The sequence below is a fragment of the Muscardinus avellanarius genome, assembly GCF_963383645.1.
Source record: "Muscardinus avellanarius genome assembly, chromosome: X".
Classification (NCBI taxonomy): domain Eukaryota; kingdom Metazoa; phylum Chordata; class Mammalia; order Rodentia; family Gliridae; genus Muscardinus; species Muscardinus avellanarius.
The window spans coordinates 10,795,148-10,814,240 of NC_137792.1; the positions used below are offsets into that span (position 1 = coordinate 10,795,148).

General features: G+C 38.6%; 1 protein-coding gene across 9 annotated transcripts in view; it reads left to right on the plus strand.

Moving 5' to 3' along the window:
* The window catches only part of REPS2 (RALBP1 associated Eps domain containing 2), a gene marked incomplete at both ends in the record, with an annotated part of 264,962 nt that overhangs the window by 106,040 nt on the left and 139,829 nt on the right, over positions 1 to 19,093 (plus strand). For 5 of the 9 annotated variants that reach the window (XM_080719429.1, XM_080719431.1, XM_080719435.1 and 2 more), the window contains 2 exons: positions 14,976 to 15,124; positions 18,197 to 18,323. In XM_080719429.1, the coding sequence (XP_080575555.1) occupies positions 14,976 to 15,124; positions 18,197 to 18,323 (276 nt within the window). The remainder of the gene's footprint in view (positions 1 to 14,975; positions 15,125 to 18,196; positions 18,324 to 19,093) is intronic. The other 4 variants (XM_080719430.1, XM_080719433.1, XM_080719437.1 and 1 more) reach the window with 1 other exon arrangement.

Genomic DNA, 19,093 nt, shown 5'->3' on the forward strand with positions numbered 1-19,093 from the left:
TTCAAAATGAGATATCAGAGCCGGGCGTGGTGGTGCACACTTGTAATCCCCACACTTGGGAGGCGGAGACAGGAGGATCACGTAGGTTTGAAGCCAGCCCTGGCTTAAGAGACCCTGTTTCCAAATAAAAATATAAAATAGGTCTGGGAGTGTAGCCCAGAGGTAGAAGGGCTTCCAGGAACCACAGTACCACCAAAAAAAGTGTAAAAAGCCAGAGGTATTTATAGTCCTATCAAGAAAGGATGCTAAAATATGATTGTTCTATTACATATGAAACAGATTAATGCTTTATAGGGCAATAAAAGTGCAACTTGGCTATTGTACTTTTTTCCAAGATGAAATTCATTTGTATTGCTATTTAATGAGAGTTACTTGTTAGCTAACAGTTTTCTATAAGTCACTATCCACCCTTTCAGACTTATAAAATGCTAATCAAGAGTAAATATTAAACCACAACAAATATATAAGTTCCTAGGGGGTTAGGTAATCTTTGGTTGTGCCTGTTTGATACTACTTCTACAGGACAGTTCCTTTCCTACATTGTTCTCTCTCAGCATGTTTCCTTATAGCACTTATCAGAGTTTGTAAATATTCCTTACAGGTCTGACTAATTTTTGCCTGTTTGACTTATTGACCTGTAATCTTCCCTAAAGGGAAAGGAAGAGATCAATAGCTATTGCATTGTGGGACATTGTAGGTACTCAGCACATGTTGGTTGCATGAATGAGTGAGTGAATGAATGAAGACCTGCATGGGAATGGTATCTTAATTATTTGTTACTCTTTTAAGTTATAATTATTAGCCAGATATGATGGTACATGCTTGTAATCCCAGTATTTGGGAGGCTGAGGAATGAGGATCGCAGGTTCATGGCCAATCCTGCTTCAAAATAAAGAATACAAAAATATGGCTGGTGGTCTTGCTCAGAGGTAGAATGCCCCTGGGTTTAATACCTAGTACTAAAAACTGTAATTATTAACACATATTAATTATAAAAATTAATAATAATCTTCTGTACATCCTGGCCTATGTGCAGAAAATCACCTTTTTTTTTAAAATAACCATTCTATCTTGGGCAGGATGGAATCTCAGTGTAGTTTTGGTTTGCATTTCCTTGATGGCTAAAGATATTGAATGTATTTCCATGCATCTATTGACCATTTATATTTTTATTTTGAGAAGCATATTTTCAGACCATTCGTTCATTTTTGGATTGGATTACTTGTTATTTTGTTCTTAATTCTTTTTGCAGTGCTGGATTGAATCTAGGGGCATTCTACCTCTGAGCTACACTCCAAACCCTTTTTTTTATTCTTGCTTTTGAAATAGGGTCTCACTAAGTAGCTGAGGCTGGCCTTGAACCTGTGATCCTCTGTCTAAACCTCCCAAATACTGTGATTACAAGCATGCACCACCACCTTGGCTGCTGTTAAGTTCTTTTGAGTTCTTTATATATTCTGATTATTAATCCTCTGTCAGATGAATAGCAGGCAAAGATTTTCTTCCATTCTGTGGTTGTTTCTTCAGTATGTTGATTTCTTTGCTGTACAGGTTTTTAATTTGATATAATCCCATTTGTCAGTTCTTACTTTTGTTTCCTGAGCTATTGGAGTCCTATTTGGGAAGTCATTGCCTGTGCCAATATCTTTTTTTTTTAATTTATTTTATTGGTGCACTGTATTCATACATCATAGTGGGATACAAACTTTTGTAGACATACATGCACACATCACCCAGTCAGCCCCCACCCGATCCCCACCCCATTCCCTCCCCATCCCTCCTTCCCATGCTTGGCTTAGTGGTTGACATCTAGTATTATAGCAATTTATCCAAAATTAAAAATGATAATCTCACATAACAGTTTCATTTGTCTGATACCAAGCTTTTGATGACTTAAAGATAACATTTCAATATTTCTTTTTGCTTTCTTTCTTACCAGAGAATATATTTTTTAAAATTTTTATTGGTGTACTGTATTCATACATCATAGTGGGATACAAACTTTTGTAGACATACATGCACACATCGCCCAGTCAGCCCCCACACGATCCCCACCCCATTCTCTCCCCATCCCTCCCTCCCATGCTTGGCTTAGTGGTTGACATCTAGTATTATAGCAAGTTATCCAAAATTAAAAATGATAATCTCACATAACAGTTTCATTTGTCTGATACCAAGCTTTTGATGACTTAAAGATAACATTTCAATATTTCTTTTTACTTACTTTCTTACCAGAGAATATTTTTTCCAGTTTTTTTAGGTGAAACTATCATATATTTATATATTTATTTTTCAGAAAAAAACTCTATCCTAATATGGAATATGGACTCTAGATACCCAAAACAATCTTGAAAAAGAACAAAGCTAGAAGATATATATTTTCTGATTTCAAACCATATAAAGCTACAATAATTGAAACAGTGTAGTACTGTTCTAAAGGCAGATATATAAACCATTGGAGTTAAATAGAAGCCTAGAGCTAAATTCTTCCCTATATTATCAAGTTATTTTTGACAAGGTTTCCACGAACATTTGGTGGTAGAAATAATAATCTTTTAACTAAATATTGTTGAAAAATAATAATTACATGGAAAATAATAAATTTGGACCCTTACCTAATCCCATATACAAGTATTAACTCAAAATAGATAAAAGACCTAAATATAAATCTTAAGACTATAAACTTTTAGAAGAAAATCTGGGTCATAAAACCTCACAACATTGAAATTGGCAGCGATTTCTTGAATATGATTTCAATGGCACAGGCAACAGAAGAGTATACAAACTCCCTAAAAAATAGAAAAAAAATTGTATATCCAAAGACAATGTAAACAGAGTTAAAAGTTACTAATAGAATGGGATAAAATATTTCCAAATGCTATATCTGTAGGTATATTAATATTCCAACTAGAAATCCTAAAAATTAACAACAATAAAGGCAAACAATACAATTTAGAGATAGGTAAAAGACTAACATAAATAATGAATCTCCACAGATAACCAATCTTAGTTGTCTGTTGGATGGAAAATCTTGTTTCTCTGGTTCTGGTGAGTGTTACCTATTTCTTCTTTGTAGTTAATCTCTTTGAGTATTTTCTCTAGTGCTGGTTTTGAAGACATAAATTCCTTCAGTTTCTGTTTGTCATGGAAGCTTCTTATTTCTCCATCTAATTTGATAGAAAGTTTTGCTGGGTAGGAAAGTTTTGGCTGGAAGTTGTTTTCTTTCAGAGTTTGGAATATGTTACTCCAAGCCCTTCTGGCTCTCATGACTTGGTTTGGGAAGTCTGGAGTGATTCTAATTGGCTTGCCTCTGAATGTCACTTGGCCCTTTGTTTTTGTTGCCTTTAAGATTCTCTGCTTGGCTTCCACATTGGTCATTTTGACAATTATGTGGCGTGGGGATCCTCTTCTCTGATCCTGTCTAAAGGGAGTTCTATAAGTTTCCTGGACCTGTGTATCAACCTCTTGCTCTATGTTTGGAAAATTTTCTGCTATTACTTCCTTGAAGAGATTGTTGATCCCTTTGGTTTCACTTTCTTTTCCCTCCTCTATTCCAATTATTCTTAGGTTAGCTCTCTTAAAATGGGCCCATATTTCTTCAATGTCAGATTCCTGCTGTCAGATATTTTTTTCTAGATTAGAAACTATGCATTCATTTTTGGAATGATCATCTTCTAAGAGCGAGATTCTGTTCTCCATGTGGTCTAATCGGTTGTTTGTACTTTGAATTGTGGCCTTTACTTCATTAATTGCATCCTTTATCTCTTTTTGGCTCTCTCTGAGTTCTTTTCGAAGCACCTCTATTATTTCTACAGTTATTTTCCTTATTTGATCTTCTAGAAATCTCTGATTTTCTGTTTTATCGGGTTCTGATGTTGTGGGGTTGTGGGCATTCATTGCTCCAGTGTTATTCCTCTTTCCCATGATTTCGGAAGTTTGTGCCTTCTCTGGGTTCTTCCCTTGGGTCACTATGACTTCCCTTAAGGTGTTCTGGATCTCGAGTCTGTAGTATCTCAGACCCCACTACTCCTTTACTGGGTTGTATCACAGAGTCTCCGACCCAGGGATTCGATAGAGGCTGCTTTAAACTATGGGGGGGGGGGTGCCACGTTGCACGTTCTTATATGGTGTGATATCTCTGCCACCGCCACTCCCCCACTGGGTCATGTCCCAGGATGTACAGTACTGGGATTTCTCCTCTGTGGCCCGCAATTTGACTCACTGTTCTTGAGTTCGCAGATGTAGCTGTACTGGACTCGTTGAATTCGCTGCTGCTCCTGTGCCAATATCTTGAAGGGCTTTCCCTATGTTTCCTACTAGTAGTTTCAATTTTTCAGGTCTAACATTAAGCTCTTTTATCCATTTCGAGTGTATTTTTCTTAAGAGAGAGATAAGGGTCTAGTTTTAATCTTGTACATATGGATATACAATTTCCCCACCAGAATGTTATAAAAATGCTGTCTTTTCTCTTAAGTGTATATTATTTAGGTATTTTTTGTGGTTACTGAGAATGGGATTGCTTTTCAATACCCTCAGCCTATATGCTCTTCTTCCTCTGGTATGTTAGCTATTTGGATATTCGATCATTTAATGATATCCCAGAGATCTTGTATGTTCTCTTTATTCTTTCTTCTGTTCTTTCTTTATGTCTGTATGAATGTACACAGTTTGGCAGAGTTGTCTTCAAGTCCCGGTATTCTTTCTTCTTCTTGAATTAGGCTGTCGAGGTTATCAACTGAGTTTTTAATTGGACTTACTAAGGTTTTTTTTCTAAATTTTGATTTGTTCTTTTTAAAAATCTCTATCCATTGAAGTACTCATTCATACCCAGCATTGTTTTCCTAATTTATTCAGCTGTTTATTTGTGTTTTCTTGGATTTCATTGGACATTAAAACACCATTCTTTTGAATTCTTTGTCTGATACTGTATCCACTGAGATAACTTTGGCATCAATTACTAGGGAGTTAAAAATGTTTGGAGGTATCATGTTGCCTTGTTTGTTCATATTTCATGTGTTTCTAGGAGGAGATTGACACATCTTCCCGGATGGATAGTTCTTCCACTTTTATGTGAGAGCTTTCTTAGTAAGCTGCCTTCTCTTGACAGTGTTTCCTGAATATCAGTTTATTGTGTAGTATTGAGTTTCATTCCAATTGGACTTTGTAGTGTAGCTTCCCTGTGGCTCTTTGGCTGTGATTGGAGGGTTTTAACCCAGTGCATACTGTGTCAGAGCCAGGGAGACTCACTTTCTCTACACGTCTCGCCAGAGTGGGGTCTCCCTTGTAGTTCAGGCAGGTGTGGTATAGACAACAGCATGTTTGGGGTGCACTCTCTTGACTGCTCCTACAGTGGTAATGGAAGCTCGTTGGAAGTGTTGGGAGTTTTCTTGGATTGTTCGAGCACTGGCCCTGCTACTTAAAGCCAGTCTTTTACTGGGTGTTACAATGGTGGTGATGGGCCTGAAGATTTTATCTTTACAGACTGGTGAAGTTCCAGTTGTTTGATAGGGAGAGGCAGGGACAGGGATCACAGCTCCCCTTCTGTGGCACTTATGCCTTAAGTTAGGGTATCTGTGAAGGTTTGAGCAGGACTAGCTTGTGACTGGAGCAAGGTGCAATTCCTGGCTGGTCTGGGAGTAGAGCTTAGTGGCAGAGCACCCATCCAACATGCTTCAAGTGCTGGGCTCTATCCCCAGCACTACTAACAAAGATGAGAAAAAAATAAAAGGATGAAAAAGATAAAGACATGAAGCCAAAATCAGAGAGAAACACAAAAAGTGCTGTGTGCATGTATGTTCCTATCACTCTGAATCTCATTACAATGTATAATTTCAGTGCACCAATAAAAGTATATTAAAATCAGATAAAATAGTAACAGTCATACTAACACTAAATGAAAAGAAGGGGTGATGGTGGTGATAATGTAGAACAGAATTAAAATATTTAAAAGTAAGAAAATAAAATTTAATAAAAGAAAAATGATAGGAGAAAAATTTAAAAAATCAATGAAGGAAAAAGGATAAAAGATAAGAGAAAAAAAGAAAAAGAAGAAACAAATATAAAACAACAATAAAGCTGGGTGTGGTGGCGCACGCTTGTAATCCCCGCACTTGGGAGGCAGAGACAGGAGGATCGCGCAGGTTCGAAGCCAGCCGCGCGCGCTGACTTAGGAGACCCTGTTTCCAAATAAAAATGTAAAAATAGGTCTGGGAGTGTAGCCCCGAGGTAGAAGGGCTTCCAGGAACCCCAGTACCACCAAAAAAAAAAACAACAATAAAATCTTAATAAATCAAAAATTTCTTCTTTGTGGAGTTGGTTGAATGAGCAGGCAGGAGTGGGCACTTGCAGCCTTTGCTGATCAGTGTTTCTCTCTGTGTCTTTTTGAGATGCACAGCCATCCGACAGAGCAAACGCTGGGAGTTAGTCACCCCCCTTTTTCCTTTGTGGTGTTCTTCAGGTGACTCAAAGAAGTGATATCTGACTGGGTTCAGTCAGAGTACCTGTTTGCTGCCTTGCATGCTGGAACAAGCTTGGGCAGAATAAAGAGCTCTCCAGATAGAGTCTCTCTGGGACTATTTGGGTTGCAGGTAGACACCAATGCCATGGCGTGCTAAGAACCCAGTTTAATATGCAGAACTCTCTAATGATTCTGTGTGGAGGTTTTCCTGTTGAGCACTTGGAGGACAGGGGTAATTCTAGCTCTATAGCATGACCCTGTGTACATCTAAGGGCAGAGAGAGGCTATGGAGTCTCAAGGATCTGTGCTTGGGGATGGTGAAGGGCTCTGTGTGATTCACTGCCTTAGATTCTGTTGTTCCCAGCCCTGGCTCTTGTGTGCAGTCATACACGCCCCCAGGCTCTGGTAGCTAACCTGTCAAAATGCTGATTCTTAAGGGAAATGCCTTCCGTTACCCTGTGCACCAAAGTCTCATCCCCCACTGCCTAGAACTCTCTGTGAGTTTGCTCAGTGTCTCTCCTGGAGCTCTGGTGACTTCAGCCGCTGCCACTGCCCACAGACTCAGAGCAGTGATACTGCTTCAGGATCCCAGGGACAGGAAAATGTGGGAGCCTTTGATTCTCAAAGCAGTAAACTCAGACAATAGGGCCCTTCTCAAGATGGCTCCTAGTTACAGCTCCCAGAGAAGATGCCAGGAAGTGCAGAGAACTTCTTCAGAGCCATTCACCATGCAAATCTCAGGTCTCTTGACATTTTGGACCTTTTTTCTGCAGGGCATTGATTCTTGGGCCAGTGGTATTCACTGGGACTCTCCCTCTTCCATCTCTACCCCCTCTTCCTTCTCCTCTTCCTTCTGCCATGCTTCCACTATTGGTACCCTGGCTGTTTCACCCTCTAGTCCACTATCCAGAGACTAGGGATTTCTCCAAATCTCTGTCTGCCGTTGAAATTCACTGTGTCTCCAACGTCATAAACCTCAATAAGCAGCTACACTCTAGTCATTTAAATTCTTTTTTTTTTTTTGGTACTGGGGATTGAGCCCAGGGACTGCCTCTGAACTATACCCCCAACCCTATTTTATTTTTATTTTTATGTATTTTTTTTGCAGAACTGGAGATTGAACCCAGGGACATTTTGCCCCTGATCTGCACCACCAGCTCTATATTTTATTCTTTATTTCAAAACAGAGTGTCAATAAGTGTGGCCGGCCTAAGTAGCTGAGGCTGGCCTTGAACCTATGATCCTCCTGTCTAAGTCTCCCTAGTACTGGGATTACAAGCAGGTGCCACCACACCAGGCTCAGTTATTTAAATTCTGTCCTGTTCAGAAGCTGGAAAGACCTGTATGTCTCTAATCCACCATCTTGGGGAAAGTCTTATCTCTTTAAGCTAAAACAATAGGAATTCAGATTCCCTAAATCTCCTGGAAGGACTTTTGCAGAAGTCCTTTCAGTGACTACTATCTATCTCTGGTCTTGGTTCACAACCTTGTTTGCCCTTGAGAATCACTGCAATAACTTTAAATACAAAATAATAAATACAGGTGCCGCCTTCAGAAATCGTCATTAAATTTATCTGGGGTCTAGCCTCAGCATCAGGATTCTTAAGAGTTCTCCCATGTGATTCTTATGTAAGGCCAAAATTGAAAATGACTTCTTAAAAAAGCTGTGTTGAGCATTTTCAAGAGCTATGCCTAAACTAAGAGTAGATATTTGGTTACACTGGCATGCAGGGTGCATCTTTTTCTTTTTCTTTTGTAGTACTGGGGATGGAACCCAGGACATTCTACCTCTGAGCTGTACCCCCGGTCCTATTTTTTAGTCTTTTTTATTTTTTGAATCAGGGTCTCAGTGAGTTTTTTTCAGTACCGGGGATGGAATCCAGGGGTATTCTACTTCTAAGCAACACCCCAGCCCTATTTTTTAGTCTTTTATTTTTGAAACAGGGTCTCACTGAGTTGTAAAGGCCTCACTAAGTAGCTGAGGCTGTCTGCTAACTGCAATCCTCTGGTCTCCACCTCCCTAAAGCTGGGATTACAAGCTTGTGCCACCACGCCCAGCTTAGGGTACATCTTTATTTTTTTATTTTTTATTTTTCTTGTCTTATTTTATTTTTATATATTTCTTTTTTTATTTATAAGTGGAACATATTGAAAATGGTGTACATTTAGATTGTGCTTCGTGCCCTTCTCCCCCATTTTCCTTCCCCCCTCCCAATAAAGAGTGTCCAGGTTAACCATGTTATATTTAGACTGTTACACATATTTGTATGTACCTCCTCCGTCGAACAACCTCAGCTTTCTTCCTCTCCTATCCTTCCATTCAAGCTTTGCTGAGATTTCCCCTCCATCATCTGGAGTCCCTCTGGTATTCCCACTTCTCCCTAGCTTGGGCATATTAGAGAAAACATATGTCCCTTCTCTTTCTGTGCTTGACTCATCTCACTTAACATAATGTTCTCCAGTTCCTTCCGTCTTCTTGCAAAAGCTATTATTTTATTCTTCTTTATAGCTGAATAGAATTCCATTGTGTGTATTTCCCATAATTTTGCAATCCATTCATCTGTTGATGGAGATCTAGGTTGGTTCCATATTTTGGCTATTACAAACTGTGCTGCTATGAACATGGGTATGCATATGTTAATGTAGTTCTCTGACTTCAACCCCTTGGGAAAGATAGGGTACATCTTTAAAGGGGCACTTATTCTTAAGGTTGTGCAAGTGCTGACTTGGCATTTGCATGACTGAGAATGTGTGCCTCCTTAACTGTTGGCAATAGACATTTCTGTAGCCTCATCTTAATTGGAGCTGGGATTAAATAGATGGTAAAACAGGTTTCTTGAATGGTGGAAGAAAGAGAGTCAAAAATTGACCAGATAAAATTCCTGATGCAGAAACCATGTGGTAAACATTTGCCCTGAGTGCTACTGTTACTTTTCTTCCTTCTGGGGACTGGACTTGAGAATATATGAGGACTGAGGGAAGGTTTGGCAGGAACTAGAGTAGGCTGCCTAATCTTTTGTGTGCCATGACCCCTTTTGAAGCCTATCGACACCTTCTTAGAATAATATTTTTTGGGGTTTCTTTTTTGGTGCTGGGGATGGAACACAAGTCCTCAGTCATGATGATCACATGTTCTGCCACTGTGCCACACCCCCTCAGCCCAGAATAATATTCGAAGTGCATACAAAGGCATAAGATTATAAGGGAAATCAATTATATTGAAATAACCACCAGATGTTTAAAAGGAATTGTTACAATAACAGTATACATACTTCCTTATTAATGCATTAAATAAACGATTTAGTAGTATATGAAATAAGTATGGTTAGTTTCAGAGTAATGAGTATAAACAATATATCCACATGTTTACCTGTCAACAACTGGCTACAGGAGGATCACAGGTTTGTGGCCATGTTGGCAACTTAGTGAGGCACTCAGCAACTTAGTGAGACCCTGTTTTAAAATAAAAAATAAAATAGGGCTGAGAATTTAGCTCAGAGGTAGAATGCCCCCCTAGATTCAACCCCCAGTATCTCTCTCTCATTCTCTCTCTTTTTCTTTCTCTCTCTCTCTCTCTCACGCACAGAGCTATATAAACTATTGCTCTACATAAAATATCCTTTACATAATTTAAGATGAAACCAATTAGTTGCTGACATTTAGCATTATAATATTTCTTAGTAAAATCCAGATTTCTGGCTACAATGTCCCACAATCTCTCATAGAAACTATCAACTAGAGCTTCACTGTTTTAGCATGATAGCCAATAGTCTGTTGGCTATTATGTGTGCTTTTTTTTTGGTGGTATTGGGGATGGAACCCAGGGGCCTTCTACCTCCGTGCTACACTCCCAGACCTATTTTATATATTTTTATTTGGGAACAGGGTCTCTTAAGCCAGCAAGGTTGGCTTCGAACCTGCATGATCCTCCTGTCTTCACCTCCCAAGTGTGGGGATTACAAGCGTCCACTGCCATGCTTGGCCATGTGTGCTTTTTGAGCACTTCAAATGTGGCAAATACGAATTGAGGTGCACAGTGAGTGTAGGAGGTTTGTGCAACTTTTAAGACTTAGTGTGAAAAATAATGTAAAAATTTTACTACTATTTTCTGTAATCCTGGGAATTGAACCCAGGGTCTTGTGCATGATGGCCAAGTGTTTTACCATGGAGCTACATCCCCAGACCTCATTAATGCTTTTTTGATTTTATATTGAAATGATACTGACTTAAAATAGATTATTAAAATTTAATTTGATCTTTAATTTTTTTTTTGTGTGTGTGTTACCGGGGATTGAATCCCAGGGTTTACTTTTACCTCTGAGCTATGCCTTCTAGCCCTATTTTTATCCTTTGTTTTGAAACAGGGTCTTACTAGGTTATGGAGGGCCTCACAAGTTGCTGAGACTGGCTGTGAACCTGTGATCATCCTGGCTCAGCTTCCCAAGTACTGGGATTACAAGGGTGTGCCACTATGCCAGGCTTGTTTGTTTTTGAAACAAGATCTCCCTAGGTTGCTAAGGCTTGCCTTGAACCTGCTATCGTCCTGTTTCAGCCTCCCAAGAACAGGATTCAGCTGTGTGCCACCACACCTGGCTCTTAAAAATTTTTTAAAAACTTTAATTGTGATTTAATTGTAATTTTATGCATATATCATAAAAATTTCCAGTTTAGCCATTTTTAAAGTATGCAGTTCAATAGTATTACGTATATTCACATTTTTTGTGCATAAAGTTTCTAATCCTTTTTTATCTCACCTTGCAAAATAGAAACTGTCCTCATTAAATAACTCCCTGTTTTCACCTCAGTCCCTGGGAACCATGCTTCTACTTCTATTCCTGTGAGTTTGACTATTCTTGATATCTCATATAAGTCAAATAATATAGGGTTATAATGTTTGTCTTTTTTTTTTTGCGGGTCTGGAGATGGAACCCAGGGGCATTTGACCTCTGAGCTACACCCCCTGCCCTATTTTTTATTTTTATTTTGAAACCTGGTCTCACTGAGTTGCAGAGGGCCTCACTAAGTAGCTGAGGCTGTCTGTGAACTGTGATCCTCCTGTCTCAGCCTCCCGAATGCTAGGATTACAAGCGTGCGCCACCACGCCCGGCCTGTGTTTGTCTTTTTGTGATTGGCTTGTTTCACTTTTGTAACCTACATGAAATTCAAAATTATGTACATGGCTTGCATTGTAATTCTAGTGGACCAGACTGAATGATAGTAAACATTTTAGATGGGATATGTATTCTACCCAATCCTCACCACTTCCTGTGTTCTTTATAATAAGGTCTAGTATAATTCACCATTTATTACTGTATTTATGCTGCTTATGCTATTTCTAGTGGATTGAGAAAATTGAAGTATTTCTATAGTTATGTTTCCATCAAATATGGAAAAACAAAGAAGTTTCCTCTTACCTTTTAGAGGGTCACATGTTTAAAAAGGAGGACACATTGCTTTCTTTGTGTAAGGGAAAATAGTTGTTTATATTTAATATAAAAACATTTCTATGTTCAAAGAATAAAACCTAAGATACAACCATGAAATAATTTGTTGCTTCAGATGGCTTCTCTCATTTTCTGTATAGTGGCTATAAACATTTTATTTGAACTCTTGATTTGTTTGCTGTAAGTTAATTAAGTTTGGGAGACAAGATTCTAACCTATGCTTACCTGACATATATCACAGCACAACATATACCTTATTAATTTTCTAATAAAGTTTCACTATCAGATTTTATATATGTATGATAAGGAAAAATGTCAAACTGAAAACTTAAAAACTAGAGTTTTAACGAATCTATCTATCTTTCTTTCTTTCTTTCTTTCTTTCTTTCTTTTTTTTTTTCTTTCGATACTGGGGATTGAACCCAGGGGCATTCTACCTTTGAGCTATATCCTCAGCTAAGCCCTATTTTAGTTTTTATTTTGAAGTAGGGGCTCACTAAATTGCAGATCGCATCAATAAATTGCTGAGGCTGTCCTTGAACCTGCGATCCTTCCTTCAGTCTCAGCCTCCCAAGTACTGGGATTACAGGTGCGAGCCACTATACCCAGCTTTTACCTTTCATTTAAAATACCTTCCAGTAGCTGAAAGGAAATGGAATCTTTATGATAAAATTTCAGTGCTAAGAATATTATTGTGTATGGTTATAGTTCTGTTAAAAATCACATTACTGATTAAAGTACCAGAGAAATTCAGCTGTGTTTTGTCTTTTGCTGTTTGATGACCATCGAGGGGAGCATGTTTGTTTCCTAGGCAAATAGTTATAGAGACATACCATAGAGAGAATGGGAAGACGTGTGAAACGACAGTGTCCTAAAGGGTGTCTGGGAGCCATATTCAAGTCCTAATAACTCCACAGGTTGTACTCCATTGTTCCCTGGAGTGATCTTTTGAATGCCAGTAAAACGCTGGCCAGGGAGCTTATAAACACCAAGAATCTCTTGCTTTTCTCCCTTAAGAAGTACTTGAAAATAGAGTTTACAGGCAGCCAACGGACAAAGATTTTTATGTGATCCTGTTCCATCATTTTAGATCTTTTCTGCAGACTGAGTTGAAACAAATACCTTTTCTGAGAACAAAATATAAGATTGGTTTACATTTGATTCACTAAGACTCTGGAGTATCCAGGTGTGGTTGCACACGCCTGTAATCCTAGTACTTGGGAGGTTGAGACAGGAGGATTGCAGGTTCGAGGACAGCTTCAGCAACGTAGTGAGACTCTCAGGAACCTAGCTAGACCCTGTTACAGAACAAAATAGAAAAAGGTCTGGGGACCATTTTGGGGGTTGAATGCCCCTGAGTTCAATCCCCAGTAGCGCGCGCGCGCGCGCACACACACACACACACACACACACACACGCAGAGTAAATAAATAAATAAATAATTAGAAGGACTCTGGAATTTTTTTTTCTTTTGCAAGACTTTTTGTTTTTGAAATCCACTCCTGCCTTAAATCCTGGAAAACTGCCCAAGGTTGGGAAACAATAAAACATTAAAACGATGGCCATTCTCTTTTTAGAGGAGACTGTTTAATTTTCCAGATAGGTTCCTCTATTTATGTCTCTTGGGCCCTTGGCTGATTGATCACACAGAGATTTGTCATATTGCCTGCTTCTTTGAATCAGATGTGGACATAGCAACTAAAAATAAACATGATGTGGATACTGGAGCACCAGGGCCCTTCTCTGCCTGGGGAGCTGGGATCCTTGCTGTTGCTAAGATGTTTTCTGGCTTTAGCATAGCATCAATCATTGGAAGTACAGCTGTGTTTTGGAATGGAGGGTTGATGGAAGTGTAAAGCCACTCTGATGAGTATTATCCTGAACAATGGATACAGATGCAACTCATTATGCATAATGCATAATATTATCCCTGTTTTCGTAGGTCTTTGTGCTATGTGATTGTGCATGATTTGCTGTGCTGAGAACTACAAGCCTGCCAAGGCATCATATCATTTTCAGAATTGTTTTGTCAGAAATTTGAAAGACAAGTAAATATTCCAGACTGTTACATTTCAGTTCTTGGTCGCATTGCGAGTGGCTAATGGTTTTGACATTAGAATCTGGCGGAACATTGGATTGATTCTTCTCACTTAATACCATTTTCCTCATTATGTTATCAAAAGGCAACCAGATATTGAGTGTGAAAATTCGTTAAAAGAAGTATGCCGAGTGAGAAATTGTTTCACCCAGTCAGTTTGCCCTGGGAATGAGGGACCTTGCTATAGTGTCCTGGTTAAGCCTGCTTAAGTTCAAACTGTGGTTCACCCACAGGTGAAGCTGTGTAATCTTGGAGACATTATTTAGCTCCTTCATGTCAGTTTTCATATCTGTAAAGGGAATTGATATTGATAATTTTATCTTACAGGTTTGCTGTGAGGATTGGGTTAATATTTGCAGTTCCTTAATATGGTACCTGGCATATTTAAGCATATTTTTTTGTGGTACTCGAGATGGAACCTAGGGGCCTTCTACCTCAGGGCTACACACTCAGACCTATTTTGTATTTTATTTTGAAACAGGGTCTCACTAAGTTGCCGAGAGCCTTACTAAGTAGCTGAGGCTGCCTTCAAACCTGCACAATCCTCCTGTCTCAGCTTCCCAAGTATTGGGATTACAAACGTGCAGCACCATGCCAAGCATTTAAGCACATTTTCACAAAATTAGTTTTAACTGCTATCATTTATTATTTATTATATTTATACATTGTTACATCTTTTTTTCTTGGCATTGGACTAAAGGATGAAGAGGGAGATCAGTCCCAAACCTGAATTTGTTTTGTGACCATTCAGCAGCACTGAAAAATGTTAAGCCAGAACATCTTGGTTAAACCATAGCATTTTCCTATCATGGCATTATTATAAGAGTTCTCATTGTGTCTAAGTTAAAATTTAATCTATATTTAGTGCTCTGGAATTTTTCCTCAAAAATGATTCATGTTTTGGCCATTGAGTTCCCCTTTTCTTGCAGTTTTTAAATAAAGCCTCACTTGAGCTTCTCTGATTCTGATCCTAAAGAATTGCCTCTGCCTCGATTCATGATGTCAAAGAATGATGGTGAGATGCGATTTGGGAACCCGGCTGAGCTCCATGGAACTAAGGTGCAGATTCCATATTTACCCACAGAAAAAAATACCTTCAAAAGAACAGACGACGAGGACAAACAGGTAAGCAGTCTGATTAGTCATGTTCATTTGATTCTGACCATGAAATTTTACGTAGCAGGGCTTCATGTCTGTTGTTAAGCTTCCATCAAATCTCACCATCTGGAACACAATTATGAATTTGGAAGTGAGCCAGAAAGTTTCTTTTCAGCAAGAAAAAGAGGCTAATGCATAGGAATTACCATGAGCCACCCATAGGCCCTTTAGTGCCTACTTATGTGTAGAACTCTGTTTAAAACAAGTTTAATTTATCATTCGATCCAGCAATACCACTTCTGGGTATCTACCCAAAAGAAAGGAAACCAAATTACCAAACTAATGCATGTGTATCTATGTTCATAGCTGCACAATTCACCATAGCCAAACTGTGGAACCAGCCAAGATGTCCATCAACAGATGAATGGATTACATAACTGTGGGATATGTACACAATGGAATTTTACTCAGCCATAAAAATATACAATTGTGGTATTTTCAGGGAAATGGATGGAACTGGAGGACATTATGCTAAGTGAGATTAGTCAGTCACAAAAAGTAAGGAATCGGATGCCTTCCCTAATATGTGAAAGCTAGGGTAAATGGGGTCATAGGAGGAACTCCAGGTGAAAAAAAGAGATCCTATAGAGGAGCAAATAAGACAACCTAACTGTGGGGATGGGAGGTGGGGAAAGGTAAATGCTTCAAAGCACATGATGTACTTATTCATATCGAAGTCAACCACTAAACCAAGCATGGGAGGGAGGGATGGGGAGGGAGTGAGGTGGGGACTGGGTGGGGGCTGGCTGATGCCCACACAAGTTTTTTACCCCATTATTATGTATAAATACAACACACCAATAAAAAATTAATAAAAAACAAGTTTACTGATTTAATACACTTATTTACTTTCTCTAGGTTGATGGTTTTCTAAATAGGCTCTTTGAAATGTAACTTCTAGAAGTTATAGGCCTTCTCTAAACAGAAGCCGGGAGAAAAGGTTTCTTTGGTTAAATATGTTTGAAGAATATAACTTCATATCCAATTCTTGGGGAAAAGACTAAATTCTTTTTTTTCTTTTAACAATTTTTTTATTGAACATAAATAGTATACATTTAAACTATATTTGGTGCCCTCTCCCCCCGCCCCCATTTTCTCTTCCCCCCTCCCACCAATGATTGTCCAGGTTAACCATGGAAAAGACTAAATTCTTATACTTGGGAATTCATAGTGTACAGGCCCTAAGTCCTACAGTAAAGAGATCTGGAGATCTGTGGGGATTTTCTTATTTATTTTTGGTAATACTGGGAGTTAAACCCAAAGACATTGTGCTTCTGGGTCCCCCAGCCTTATTTTATTTTTATTTTTAAACAGTCTCGATAAGTTGCTGAAGCTGGCCACAAACCCATGATCCTCCTGTCTCAGCCCCCCAAATACTGGGATGACAGGCATGTACTACCATGCCTGACTCAGATCTGTACTTTCTAAACATTTTTCACCAGGGAATCCTTTCTTGGGGAACATGTTTGGAATTCCAATCTTGGGAAATGCTATTATCCATTTAGTGGGTTTGGCTTTAGAACGAGGATGGGCTTTTAAAATTAGACCACTAATTGCAGTAGTCAGATAGTGATTGATAGAGACAAAAGTATGAAATCCCAGAAGAATGGGCTCATCCAGAAGAGATCGTCTACACATGAATAAACCCAGAAGGCATCAGGTGCAGCTCATACTTCTGTGAGCTCAGCTCATACATCACACAAGATGTCAGATTGTATTTGACATAGTGTTTTCTATAACATGAGGAATTTCATTATTTTTTAGAAGATGTGTATCAAAATGTTTTTAAATGGAGTGAATATTAAAATATTAGTTTTGAAGAGCTAATTTATATGGTTCACCTTGATGATATTGGATAGCCGAGGTGCTGCTGCAGAACCTTCATATTTATAGTTAAAGGAGGCATAGTACATCCTGTTAAATGATCGCATGTACTGTTGCTTTCATCATTCAGACACATTTTAGAAGTTTTCAAAAAGATATATTAAGAAAGAGTAGTATAGAAATTTCTAGTCAATATCCTTTGGCATGTTTCCCCATCCACATTTAAAAGGAAAAGTATCCATTGTCCCACAGTAGTCAATGCCCCGAGAAATTTCCAGGCCTAGCCCTTGGCTGTGTGAATCAAGACCCATCCATTCACTTCAGGCTGGGTTTGTGCTTGGCCCACCTATTCTGTGGGTGTAAGCACACACTTTAGTGCAAATATACTTTCCTTTTTCTTGAAGAAGAGTATTTGATCAGTATCTCAGATTACATATTTCTCTTTAAACTAAAACAAGCCAATATAATGTCTGTATTAAAAAAAACAGATTCCTTGTAACTTGGGTCCCCCAAAGTTACTACTCTATTGGTAGAATTAAAAAAAAAGAGGAAACCCAGTAGTAGATCAAGTTGTTTACCTTGCATAGGATCCTACATCAGGTTTATATTTGAATTAGGATTTGAATTGTAGCATGTGAAGGTTTCATCCTAGTATTTAGGAGTAGGTTAGTTGGAGTGAGTTAGTAATGAGGCATTGTTTTGTAGTCTGTCAGTGTCAAAGAAAACAAAAAAGCTAACATTTTACTTTAGCATAGTAAGCTCCAAGAATATTTAGCATTAAGCATCTAAAGTCTAAATTGTATTACATTTGCTAGGGGACTTGATAAATATAAATTCAGGAAATGGGAGTCTTTATTAATGAATGCAAATTGAATCTATCCACAAGAAGATTACAATTAGGGAGTATAAATATTATTTCATGTGATCAGTATCTTTCATTTTCGAAAGAAAATAATACTGGAACAATCAAAAGCATTTCAGGATGGTTTTATAGTAATTTCGGTAATTCAACTGGTGAGACTTTGTTCTCTGGGAGACTTTCAAATCCTCAGACACTGTCTTTTAACCTTGCTGCATTTTTGAGGAGATGCTTCTTCTCATTTGTGAAATCAGCCGGGTCACTAGCCATAGAGTTGCGCGATGCTTCCTAATTGTAGCTCAGAATGCCGGGCTTCTCCAGCAGTTGACTCTGAACTATGCTCTGGTTCTTTGAAGCAGGAAACACAGTCTCCCAGTATGTCACCCCTCGCCTCGCCTCCTTCTTCTCCGCCTCATTACCAGAGGGTGCCCTTGAGCCATGGCTACAGCAAACTGCGGAGCAGCACAGAACAGATGCATCCAGGTAAGAGGCGACCCGGGGGTCAGTCATCCCAGGCCGTGTCTTATAGACTTCTTAATCTCCCAGACAGCAATGCCACCAGCTGCTTAATTTCCTGATTTAATTACCCTTGTTTTTGGAAACATGGTTCAATTTAAGTTTATATTCTCAAGCATGGTTTTTTTAAAAAACAAAATTGAACATATCTCAGCAATGCTTTCTCTTGTGCTAGAATCTCATTCATCGTTAGACTTGTAAACAACTATTTATATGATTTAATTTTTCACAGACAGATTTAATTAAACACAGAATGCTGCTAAAGGTTTGCATTTTCTAGGAAGCACTATTCCTTTTGCAAGCATATTTATATGATAACTAACTGCTTTTATGAAATGTCTTAAAAATAAAACCATGCAAAAGCAAGAGTCAATCCAACCTTGAAAGACTGAGCACATAAATGAAAATATTGAGCTTTTGTGTTTTGGAATAAGGATAAGGGAAATGCTAAGTACAGCATTTTGCTGAGAAGCAAAATGTGTATGTAAGACACACAGTTATGGGGTGCCTGCTTGCTCACATTTATGATTTGCTGGCTATGTTAGTGGTAAAATATGTTACTCGGTTCTGAGGATGACTTGCAGAGTTAGCTGCCCAGACTGCAATGTTTAAAGCATCATAAATTTACTGCAGCATTTTGTCCTTCTGGGGTTTAGGCTCCTAGTTTAAGATATGACAAATTAAGGTATACTAGAATTGGATGTCTTCTACCTGCCTCCCCATTTTGTGGGCAGTGG